The following is a 12,820-nucleotide window of genomic DNA, read 5'->3' as shown; positions in this document are numbered from 1 at the left end:
TGGGCTTTGTTTTTACATGGCCATTATGCTATCTTCCATTTGCTTGCTTTGTTTCTGGTAGTTTGCCGTTATACCTATGCTTTTGGTGTATATAATGCTGGTTTTCCTCTGGTTGCCTTTAAGACTTTCTTCGTTTTTTTGCCTCCTTGGGTTATCGGTGGATCTTGGTGTCTGCACTACAAATCCACTGCTCCTGTGGCCATTTTTCAATTTTTTTGGATAGGACAGAGAGAAATTGAAGAGGGGGGAGGATAGAGAGGGAGAAAGAGGGCAGAGGGTAGAGAGCATAATGGTTATGCAAACAGACTGTCATGCCTGAGGCTCCAATGTCTCAGGTTCAGTCCCCCACACCACCATATGCCAGAGCTGAACAGTGCTCTGGTTTAAAAAAAAAAAAAAGGGAGAAAGACACCTGCAGATCTGCTTTACCACTTGTAAAGTGACCCCCCTGCAGATGGGGAGCCGGGTTCCTGAACCAGGATCCTTGCACTGGTCCTTATGCTTTGTACTATGTGCACTTAACCCCATATGCCACCACTTGGCCCCCACCTTTATGGCTTTCTTCATAACTGGTTTTAAGCAATTTGATTATGTTGTACCATAGTGCTGAACTGTTTTATTTTGTTTTAGCAGAGCACTTCTCAGCTCTGACTTAGGATGGTGCAGGGGATTGAACCAGAAACTTCAGAGCATCAGGCAAGAAAGTCTTTTGCATAACCACTATGCTTTCTCCCCTAACTACAATGTAGTTTTCTTAGTATTTTAAAAAATATTTTATTTATTTTCTTTTTTCCTTAATTTTATTTATTTATGTATTACTGAATAGAGAGAGAGATTGAGAGGAGAGAGAGAGAGAGAGACAGACACTTGCAACCCTGCTTCACTACTGTGAACCTTACCTCCTGCAGGTGGGGAGCAGGGGTTTGAACCCTGGGTCCTTGTGCACTGTAATATGCACTGTAATATGCACTGTAACAAGGTGTGCCACCAACAGGCCCCAGGATTGTTTATTTTTGTGAGAGAGTCAGCAACACTGGAGCCTTCTCAGCATTGACTCAACCTGGAGCCACAGGCTTGTTAGTCCTGTGATCAGCTGCTGGGCTGGCTGGCTGATTCTGTGACATTTTTAATTTACTTACATTCTTTATTTTGGATTTCATTGATTTGAAAAATTAATTTGACTTCATTGAAATGCTTCATTTTTTGTGTTTTTATTTTGAGCAGATTATTGACATAATGCTATAGTTTGCTTAATAGAGCAATTTATTTAAAAAATAATGTACTAATATTTTTCTTTAAGTAATTCATTTATTTGCCACCAGGCTTATTCCTGGAGCTCAGTGCCAGCACTGTGAATCCACTGATATCTGTGGCCATTTGTTCTTTTTTGTTTGATAGGACAGAGAGAAATTGAGAGGGGAGGGAGAGAGGAGAGAGAAAGATAGACACCTGCAGACCAGCTTCACTGCTAGTGAAGTGTCCCCCTCCCCTGCAGGTGGGGAGCAGGGCCTTGAACCCAGGTGCTTGGGCATGGTAACATGTGTGCTCAACTGGGTGCCACTACCCAGCCCCCAACATTTTTATTAAAGGCTTGATGGCACCTATAGGATTTTACAGGTTATAGGACTGAATACTAATGTACAACAGGATAGTTAGTAATAAACAACATTAGAGGGTTGTGGATTACTCATAATGGTTCTGCAAAAGTTTTTCATGCCTGCGGCTCTTAGGCCCCAGGTTCAATCCCCAACGCTACCATAAACCAGAGCTGAGCAGTTCACCGGTCTGTATCTCTTTCTGTCTCTTTCTCTTTCATTAACAACAACAAAAAAAATGAAAATCAACAGCAGAGTAACCATTACTTAAAGGAGGGAAACACTATCAGGTTCTTGAGATTACCTGATTATAGCTATAAGGGATTGAATTTAGTTCTTAAATTTCCTGGCAGCTAAAGTGAAAAAGGAAACAAGTTGGGCTATAAATTTCAGAGGCTTAAAAGGAAAGCAGGGGGAGTTGGGCACTCGCGCAGTGGGTTAAGCACAGGTGGCGCAAAGTGCAAGGACTGGTTTAAGGATCCTAGTTCGAGCCCCCAGCTCCCCACCTGCAGGGGAGTCGCTTCACAGGCAGTGAAGCAGGTCTGCAGGTGTCTGTCTTTCTCTTCCCCTCTCTGCCTTCCCCATCTTGTTCCATTTCTCTCTGTTCTATCCAACAACAATGACATCAATTATTATTTTTTTAGTACCATTTCTTTTTTATTGGGGAATTAATGTTTTACATTCAACAGTAAGTACAATAGTTTGTACATGCATAACATTCCCCAGATTCCCATATAACAATACAACCCCCAATAGGTCCTCTGAATTATTATTACAACAATAAAACAAGGGCAACAAAAGGGAATAAATAAATAAATAAATGAATAAATATTAAAGAAAAAAAAAGGAAAACAGGGCCGGGGTGGTGGTGCACCTGGTTGAGCACCCATGTTACAATATGCAAGGACCCAGGTTTAAGCCCCTGGTCTCCACCTGTAAGGGGAAAGTTTTGCAGTTGGTAAAGCAGTGTTGCAGGTGTCTCTCTGTCTCTCTTCCTCCCTATCTCCCCCATCCTCTTGATTTCTGGTTGTCTCTATCCAAGAAATAAAGATATTAAAAATGTTTAAAAATAAAAAGGAAAGCATAGTCTTATGGGAAGGGGGGTGAGAGATAAAATACTATTTTCTTTACTCTAAAATCAGTAATTGCTTGCATGTACTCATTTATTATTTAATATCTCATCTTTTAGGAGGATGCATATGATAGAAATACTTTGGAGAAATGGAAAAATAGGTGATTAGTATGTTTGTTCAATTTGTTCTTTCTAATATCAAATATTTATACCATCTTTCTAATTTTTCTGTCTCTGTAAATGGCATTACTACCTTTCAGGTTGCAAAGCTATAAAACTTTTTTATATTTTACGATAGGGTAGAAAGAAACGAATATAAGGACACTCTTGAGTGTCCCTAAAATATCTTTTTCTGCTTTATTGCCTTCTTTAGCTTTTTGCCATTCTGCTCAGGTACTTGAAACTTCAGCAGTATTGAACTAGAAGTCTCATTCTGTGATACCTGTGCCTTGCTTATTTACACAACCATATGACTTTACCATCATCTTTATATCTGAAAGACTGCTCTTCACGTCATGGACAGAACTTGCAACAACTTAACTGAAGTCTCCTACAAGGCACTCATAGGAACTTTTTCTCTTCTTTTCCTTCTCTTCCCTTCTCTTCCCTTCTCTTCCCTTCTCTTCCCTTCCCTTCCCATCCCTTTTCTCTTTTCTTTTCTTTTCTTTTCTTTTCTTTTCTTTTCTCTTTTCTTTATTGCTGGGGCTCAGTGCCTGCACTATGAATTCACTGCTCCTGGTGGCTATTTTTTCAGTTGGATAAGACAGAGAGAACTTGAGAGGGGAAGAGAAAGGAGGGGAAGGTAGAGAGATGGGGGAGAAAGGCACCTACAGACCTGTTTCACCGTCTGTGAAGCCACCTCCCTGCGGGCGGGGAGCCAAGGGCTCAAACCAGGATCCTTACCAGGTCCTTGTGCTTGTACTATGCATGCTTAACCCGCTGCGCCACTGCCTGGCCCCTGGAACTTTTTCTACACTATTACTACTAGTAATTCAATTGTTTTGTCACAACGTATTTATTTGTATGGATGTGGTCTGTGTCTTACAGCTTTCCTGAGGGCAATAATGTATCTTTTTATATTCATGTCCCTATGTATATATAGTACCATCAGTAAATACTATTTTAGCTCATGAATGAATATTCCAGGTACTGGGGCAAATTAATTCTTTTATGAGCAATTTCTTCCCACTTGACAATGGTTTTAAAAAAGAACATAATGTGTAACAGCAGCAAATGCTGGAGAGGGTGTGGGGTCAAAGGAACCCTCCTGCACTGGGTGGGAATGTCAATGGGTCCAGCCTCTGTGGAGGACAGTCTGGAGAACTCTCAGAAGGCTAGAAATGGACCTGCCCTATGACCCTGCAATCCCTCTCCTGGGGATATATCCTAAGGAACCCAACACATCCATCCAAAAAGATCTGTGTACACATATGTTCTTGGCAGCACAATGTGTAATAGCCAAAACCTGGAAGCAACCCAGGTGTCCAACAACAGATGAGTGGCTGAGCAAGTTGTGGTATATATACACAATGGAATACTACTCAGCTGTAAAAAATGGTGACTTCACCGTTTTCAGCCAATCTTGGATGGACCTTGAAAAAATCATGTTGAGTGAAATAAGTCAGAAACAGAAGGATGAATATGGGATGATCTCACTCTCAGGCAGAAGTTGAAAAACAAGATCAGAAAAGAAAACAGAAGTAGAACCTGAAATGGAATTGGCATATGGCACCAAAGTAAAAGATTCTGGGGTGGGTGGGTGGGGAGAATACAGATCCAAGAAAGATTCAGAGGGCCTAGTGGGGGTTGTATTGTTATATGGGAATCTGGGGAATGTTATGCATGTACAAACTATTGTACTTACTGTTGAATGTAAAACATTAATTCCCCAATAAAAAAGAAATAGTACTAAAAAAAAAAAAAGAACATAAAGTGTGTTTGAGAGAGAGAAGGAGAGCATGAGTCCAGGCAAGCAGTACACTGATTTATCATCCACGGAGTACCCTTCCTTGGTTTTGTGTGATTCTGGACTTTGAACCCAGGGTCTCATGCATAGAAGGCACGGAAGGCTGCTGTACAGTCAGTTCTAGAAAAACACTTAAAGTCAGTAGTGTGAATAGAAAGAAATTATGAGCTCTCTGCAGCACACATACACACACAAAATGTCTGAACTGTAAGAAACAGGAAAACAATAGTGACTACAAAAACAGGGCACCATTAACTAAAACATGTTTATGGCATTATGGCAGAAATTTTTCACCTACTCTATTATTGAAAGAAATCTTTATAACCTTTCAAGCATACTTAAATATCAGGACAAACTCAACATGTTAGCTGTAAAGTGTCTCCCCCCCCCCCCATTCTCAGGAGAGGCATAGACTGACCTGTAGACAAACACTAGACACTGTGAAGGCAGAGCAGAGCAGTGAGCTTGTGGCTTCATCTCTCATAACACCCACAGGAGACTAACCCAGGTCTTTGGGTGTTTTGATCTTTTCCCCCAGCTGTGACCCTGAAACTCTTCTAAAGTGCCAACCATCTCATCAGCACTACACAGTATACTTCGAGATTAAATTCTTGCAAGAAAAAATAAGGTATACTTTCTGTTCCCAAAGACCATCAGTGTCTCTAGGAGACGAATAACACCGGCTAATATGACATAATCTGAAATTGTATTGATTAAAAGCAATGAAAGGAATTTACAGGGGAAAAAAGTAGGCCAAGGCATCCATTTTGGAAATGATGAGGCTTGGTACTTGGAGTTTAAAATCAGAAGGTGTTTCCATAAGTTTTCTTTATGGTTTTTCTTCCTTTTCCATTTTGCTTCTTAGTATCTTATAGAGCTTTTTTTTTAATAATTGAAACTTTCTTATATTTTCCCATCCTTTTTTGTGTTTCTGCCTCTGTTTTCCTCTACAATGTAAATTTTATGAATTACTGATTAAAATATTTATGAAAGTTTTAATTTTCCCTTAAAGTTTACTTGTATGTTGAAACATAAGCTTGTTACAAATAGATAATGAGGGGCAGGGTGGTGGCTCAGCTGGTTAAGTGTACATGTTACAAATAGACATTGAGTAAAAGGCAAATTAGCTTAATTCTGGTCCAGTATTTTTATTAGCAAGTATGTAGTTTCCAGGTTTTGTTCACATTCTCTATGGGAAGGAAATTGGTAGAACATCTTGGCTCCTAAATTTGTCTCAAAATCTTGAGTTGATTCATGTTGGCTTTTGTTTTGCTTTGTTATTGTTTTCATTTTCTTCTTCCCCTGGGACCTTAGTTATGCTTGTTACATCACCTTTGGGAAAGGAGTGGCATTTTTTTTTTTAAAACTAGAGCTCTAGTTTATGATAGGGTGTTGCCAGGGATTGAACCTAGAGCTTTGGAGCCCCAGCCATGAGAATCTCTGCAGAACCTCACCCTAGCTTTCCCACCCTGTTTAGAGGTAGCCATAGCTGTCTTCTGAATTCTGCTTTCATTGTCCTTTTATTACTTCAAGATACTCTTTGGAAACATGGAGTAGCCTCCCTGTTTGTATCAGTTGCATATGTTTTAGGGACCAGGAGGTGGCACATCTAGTTGAGAATACTTGCTTCAATTATATGTGTTTTTGTTTTGACAGTATATAAATGTAACTAGTATCTGGTGACTACTTTTCCTATCTTTATTTTTTTTAATTGTATAGAGACAGAAATTGAGAGAGAAGGGGAGATAGAGTGGGGGAGAGGAAGAGACAGCTGCAGCGCTGCTTCACAGTTTGTGAAGCTTCCCCGTGTAGGTGGGGGTAAAGGGCTTGAGTCCAGGTGCTCAACACGTGTCACACCCCTAACCCACCCTGTCCTTATCTTTTCTCAGATAATAGGCAAACTACTAGTGTCCTTTTCCTGTTTTTTTAAAAATATTTATTTATTCCCTTTTGTTGCCCTTGTTATTTTATTGTTGTAGTTGTTATTGATGTCGTTGTTGTTGGATAGGACAGAGAGAAATTGAGAGAGAAGGAGAAGCCAGAGAGGGGGAGAGAAAGATAGACACCCATAGACCTGCTTCACCGCTTGTGAAGTGACTCCCCTGCAGGTGGGGATGGGGGGGAGGGTAGAACCAGGATCTTTAAGCCAGTGCTTGCACTTTGCAGCATGTGAGCTTAACCTGCTGTGCTACTGCCTGACTCCCCCTTTTCCTGTTTTTCATCACAGTGTAGTACACTAGCGACTGAATAATAGTGATTCATAGTTAATAGTGTGTGTGGAATTTAAATCCGTGACTATACTTTTTACTAGGTATGTTATTTAAGCACTTTGTGCCCAGGTTTCCTCAACCATAAAATGCTGGGTTGTTGGAAAAGTCATGATGCATTTTTGCATAGGAAAACAGAAGTGGTTCAGGAGGTGTCTCAGTAGATAAAGTATTGGACTGTCAAGCTGAGGTCCTGAGTTCATTTTCTGACAGCACATGTACCAGAGATGTTTGGTTCTCTTTTACATTTTTTTTTTCTGGTTCTCTTCTCCTGTCTCTCTCAGAAATAAATGTGTAAAAAAGAAATTTTTTTTAAAAAAGATTTTATTTATTTATTAATGAGAAATACAGGAGGAGAGAAAGAAAGAACTAGACATCACTCTGGCACATGTGCTGCCAGGGATTGAACTTGGGGCCTTATATTTGAGAGTCCAATCCTTTATCCGCCTCACCACCTCCTGGACCACTCTTAATTTGATTACTAAACGCAGTCTCAGTTTGCATCAAGACATATTGCAGTATATCGTAAGCCTTTTCAGTTTTGCTTTAAACTAACCAAGTTGAGTTACTGTTCTGCATTCTATCATGCTTCATGCTTACCTGTCTTCCTTTCTCTTTAGGATGAATGTCCATAGTCCTGGTTCTTCAAAGTCTTCTTAAAAGGCTTCTTTCCCCCCACCTTCAACTCTCACTTAGTTTTGCAAGTCATTTTGTGTCTCTAAATTGCCGTTAATGCTCAGTCACTTTAGTTTAGAACCTTTCACTTTAGACTGGACAGTCAAATGTTCAGTTTTGTGTGTCTTGGATCATACTGGTAGTTATTCTAGATCAGTATTATCTGTGTTTGAATTTTATAATCTTGAAGTATGTGTTTTGTTAGGTACCTAGTTATGGAATACATGCATTTTTTACTCTTAGAAATGATAATAATTATTATTTTTAATCAAATGGGTCAATGCTTTATAGTACAAGGGTTAAACTGTCTTGGGAAGAAAGGAGTTAGAGTTTTTTTTTTGTTGTTGTTGTTTTAACTTGAGCATTGCTCAGCTCTGGCTGATGGTGGTGTGGGGGGAATGAATCTGGGACTTTGATGCCTCAGGCAAGACAGTCTCTTTGCATAACTATTATTGCTATCTTCCCCTCTCTGGAGATGTAGTTGTGAAGTTAAAGTAGAATTTGCCTCCTTTTTATGGTACGGGTTAATGATTTTGAGTAAGTCTGAGACTTTGCTTATTTTGGAAAACAAAGATAGTAAATGATAATTTAATTTGATCAGTTTTTAAAGTTAAAATTAAAATGTATAAAATCTAAAGGTGTAAAGAAGGGTGTAGACATGTCAATACATGTATTTTTATTTTAATAGGACATTAAATTTAGGAGAATTTCTTTGACTTTTTAAGGGAAATTTGTAAGTATGAAAATTTATTGAATGAGTTGACATATATGTAAATAATAATCACTAAAATTATTTTCATTTGTTTTTCAGAGAATGCTGAATCTATTGATCTTAAGCAATTTTTTGACCAACATTTTTCACATATATACTATGTGTTCTTTGAGAATTTTGTGACTATCGAAGCTAGTCTTAAACAGAAAGGTAAGATGTTAAAATCAGTATTGCCTTTTATTGTTTGAAATGCCTTAGCATTAAATTAAAAATAGATCCTTGCTATCAGGGGAGGGGGATTGGATATAGAGTTCTGGGGGTGGGAATTGTACTCTTCCTATCCTATAGTCTTGTCAATATTTCCATTTTACAGATAAAAATTTAAAAAATCCTTGTGCCTTAGTATTTTTAGTATGATTTCACTTCTTGTTAAGCAGCTCTTAGATACCCTTTTCAGAATATGGGTTTGTTAATACTTATTTGAAGGCAGAGATTTGTTGTTGTTTTCCCCCTGGTTGGGTTTGCTTGTTCCATAAGTTTCTTTACTCTGCCCTACGGCAGAGCCATGTTCAGAGCCACCATTCTCATAGCTCAAAGATCTCTATAATGTACTATGATTTTAAAGATATAAGTATGTAGAATATAATTGTTAGGAGAGTACAGATGTCTGCAATATTGTCTATAAAATAAATAGAATATGCCTTAAGCATTTTACTAGGGAAGCACCGCAACAAAACTTATGTTTAAAATATTTTAAACTTGTTAAGTAGTTATTAGCAGTGAGGACAAAATAACATGCTTAAAATATTTTCCTGTATAAATGTTTTAGGTCACAAATCTCAGAGGGAGGAACTGGATGCTATACTTTTCATTTTTGAGGTAAGTTCCTGCCAATCTGTCTCTTACTCCCTAATAATTATTGGAACATACAATGGGATAAATTGAAAAAATTATTTCAAAAACTGAGTCTGAGTCTGCTATTGCTTTTAAGAATTATATATTTAAACATATTACCCTTACCCCCACATTTTAAAAGAATACTTTGCTTTTCATTGCTAAATCAAATGGTGATGAGAAAGTATTCTGACCTCTACATAGAATGTAGAGACCAGGAGAAAACCAGGAGTAGATTTTGTGTCTTAAAAAGCATAGTGAGGGGAGTCAGGCGGTAGCACAGTGGATAAAGCGCATGTGGTGCAAAGCACAAGGACCAGCATTAAGGATCCCGGTTCAAGCCTCCGGCTCCCCACCTGCAGCGGAGTCCCTTCACAGGCGGTGAAGCAGGTGTGCAGGTGTCTATCTTTCTCTCCCCCTCTCTGTCTTCCCTTCCTCTCTCCATTTCTCTCTGTCCTATCCAATAACGACGACATCAATAATAACTACAACAATAAAACAACAAGGACAACAAAAGGGAATAAATACATATTTAAAAAATATTTAAAAAATATTTTAAAAAAAGAAAAAAAAAGCATAGTGAGGGGGAGTCAGGCGGTAGGGGTTAAGCGCAGGTGACCCAAAGCACAAGGACCAGCATTAAGGATCCCAGTTCAAGCCCCCGGCTCCCCACCTGCAGGGAGTCTCTTCACAGGCGGTGAAGCAGGTCTGCAGGTGTCTGTCTTTCTCTCCCCCTCTCTGTCTTCCCCTCCTCTCTCCATTTCTCTCTGTCCTATCCAACAACAACAACATCAGTAGCAACAACAATAAAACTACAACAATAAAATAACAAGGGCAGCAAAAGGGAATAAATAAATGAACAAATAAATATTTTTTAAAAAGCATAGTGAGGGAGTCGGGTTAAGCGCGAGGGCCAGCGTAAGGATCCCAGTTCGAGCCCCCGGCTCCCCACCTGCAGGGGAGTTGCTTCACAGGCGGTGAAGCAAGTGTACAGGTGTCTTTCTCTCCCCCTCTGTCTTGCCCTCCTCTCTATTTCTCTCTGTCCTATCCAACAATGATGACATCAGTAATATCAATAATAATAACTACAACAATAAAAAATAACAAGGGCAATAAAAGGAAAAATAAATAAATATAAAAAAATAAAATAAAAACAAGCATAGTGAATGGTCAGGAGGTGGGCTGCAGATAAAGCACTGACTCTTAAGCATGAGGTCCCAAGTTCAATCCTTGGCAGCATATATACCAGAGTGATGTCTGGTTCTTTTTTTTTCTCTTCCTATCTTTCTCATTAGTAAATAAATCAAATCTTAAAAAGCATAGTAAAGAATTTGAAAATCAGTATTTAAGTATTGGGGCTATTTTTGAGGCTGCTAATTAAAAAAAAAGTTCATTGTCTTGTATTTTGAATATTTTGATGTAGTTCAGAATAATTTATTTTAGTTTTTATTTTTCTTTATTTTTGGTTGTTTTCAGGGTGTTTAACTGCTCCTGACTAGATTTTTTTCAGACAGAGACAAAGAGAGGGAAAGAACCTCTAACTAAATCTTCCTTCAGTTTGCTGGGGGCCAGGCTTGAACCTGGCTTGCAAGCATGACAAAGCAAGAGTCCTGTCCAAGTGAACTACTTTGCTGATACATAGTTTTTTTCATGTAAATCTATTTTTAAATATTTATTTACATGAGTGAGAGAGGAGCAGAGCGACTTTTGCGTATGTGATGGTATCTTCAAACTTAGGACTTCGTGCTTTTACGTCTAGTGTGCCAGCCTTTGGACTACCGCTCAAACTGCAAGGTTAGAATAATTTGACAGTCTAACTGATGTCTTTCTTAGCTGTTGATTTAGTCTTGCTAAAAAAATTCCTTTAGTTAGAGTTCCAGATAAAAGTTACTGGTATTTGAAGCTAATATTCATTAGTCATTAACCTTAAGGAATTTGCTTATATCTACTTGCCAAGGTATTGTTCAGTGGGGTATATTAAGGAAGAATGGAGTACATACACAGAGAGAAAAAAGCAGGACAATAATTCCTCAGAAATCCATGCTTACTTGATATTCAGGAAATGTCATGATTAATTAATAGAAATTCTTTCAGGTATCCATTCTATGGATATTAAAATATTATTTATGGACCAAGGAAAATAGCATATTGATAATGCCAAAAGGGTTTCATATCTGAGGCCCTGGCACCACTATAAGCCACAACTGAGTAATGCTATGGTAAATTAAAAAAATTTTTTTTTTCCTATGTTGGGGAAAAATTTAACTTGTGTGCTTATTATACAAGTAATGAGAACAATAATATCTGACTTCTACTTTTAGAGGTCCTTGATGATTTAATAAATAGAGGGTTGAAAAAAAAGGAAATGGAGGGTTGTGAAGTGATTGAGAGGTAGGGGTAGATAGTATAATGGTTATGTAAACAGACTCTCATGCCTGAGGCTCTGAAGTCCCAGGTTCAATCCCCCATACCACCATAAATCAGAGCTGTTCATTGCTCTGGTTTAAAAAAATAAAAGAAAAAAGAGAGAGGTGATTGACAATTCAATCCACAATGAATGAGGAAGACTCAAGAGTGGTGAGTGGGTGTGTAGACACCTATCAGTGGGAAATAAGAAACTGTACTTGTGTGATTTTTAAAAAATTCTGTTTTTAATTTGATAGGCTAGAGAGACATTGAGAGGGGGAGGGGAGGTAGAGGAAGAGGGACACCTGCAGCACTGCTTCACCACTCCTAAAGCTCCTCTGTACAGGTGGGGACTGACCAGTGCCTTGAACCCAGCTCCTGGCATATGGTAATGTGTGTGCTGAACTGGCTGTACACCATCTACCCCTGGACAACTTTCTTATAAATCATGACTTCATCCAATAAAGTGATTAAAGAAGAAAAAAGTTATAGGGTCAGAGAGATAGCTCAGTAGATAAGGTTTGTACTTTAGCCCTAACATTACAGGAAAAGTACTGGGGCGTCAGAGGGAATGGTGGTGGTGTAGTATTCCTGTATTTCTCTGTCTTCCAATCTGATTGTAAAGTAGCCTGCAGTAGTGAATTCACACATGTGTGAATCCCTGGCTTCACCGAAAGGAGAAAAGAGAAAGACAGAGAGAGAAAAGGGAAGGAGAAAGAGGAGAAAGAAAGGAAGAAGGACATTCGCTTCACAGGCGGTGAAGCAGGTCTGCAGGTGTCTGTCTTTCTCTCCCCCCTCTTTCTTCCCCTCCTCTCTCCATTTCTGTTTGTCCTGTCTAACAATGACAACATCAATAACAACAAAAATAACTACAACAATAAAAAACAAGGGCAACAAAAGAGAAAATAAATAAATATTTTAAAAATTTATAAAAGAAAGGAAGAAGAAAAAAGAAGAAGCAAAATCATGGTCATAGCTGAGCAGTGCTCTGGTATTAAAAAAAATGATATTGGGAGTTGGGTGGTAGTGCAGTGGGTTAAGCGCATGTGGCGCAAAGCACAAGGACCAGCGCAAGGATCTCAGTTTGAGCTCCCAGTGAAGCAGGTCTGCAGGTGTCTGTCTTTCTCTCCCCCTGTCTTCCCCTTCTCTCTCCATTTCTCTCTGTCCTATCCAACAAAGACAACATCAATAACAACAACAATAATAACTACAACAGTAAAACAATAAGGGCAA

The 12,820-nt window shown here is 38.8% G+C and overlaps 1 protein-coding gene across 11 annotated transcripts in view; it reads left to right on the top strand.

Annotated features, from left to right (window-relative positions):
- RALGAPA1 (Ral GTPase activating protein catalytic subunit alpha 1) overlaps nt 1-12,820 on the top strand; it is a 185,924-nt gene that overhangs the window by 9,738 nt on the left and 163,366 nt on the right. For all 11 annotated transcript variants that reach the window (XM_060175429.1, XM_060175431.1, XM_060175428.1 and 8 more), the window contains exons 2-3: nt 8,387-8,497; nt 9,117-9,166. In XM_060175429.1, coding sequence (XP_060031412.1) covers nt 8,387-8,497; nt 9,117-9,166 — 161 coding nt within the window. The remainder of the gene's footprint in view (nt 1-8,386; nt 8,498-9,116; nt 9,167-12,820) is intronic.

The sequence above is a fragment of the Erinaceus europaeus genome, chromosome 16 (genome assembly GCF_950295315.1).
Source record: "Erinaceus europaeus chromosome 16, mEriEur2.1, whole genome shotgun sequence".
Taxonomy (NCBI): domain Eukaryota; kingdom Metazoa; phylum Chordata; class Mammalia; order Eulipotyphla; family Erinaceidae; genus Erinaceus; species Erinaceus europaeus.
This window is presented reverse-complemented; position numbering and strand designations above follow the sequence as displayed.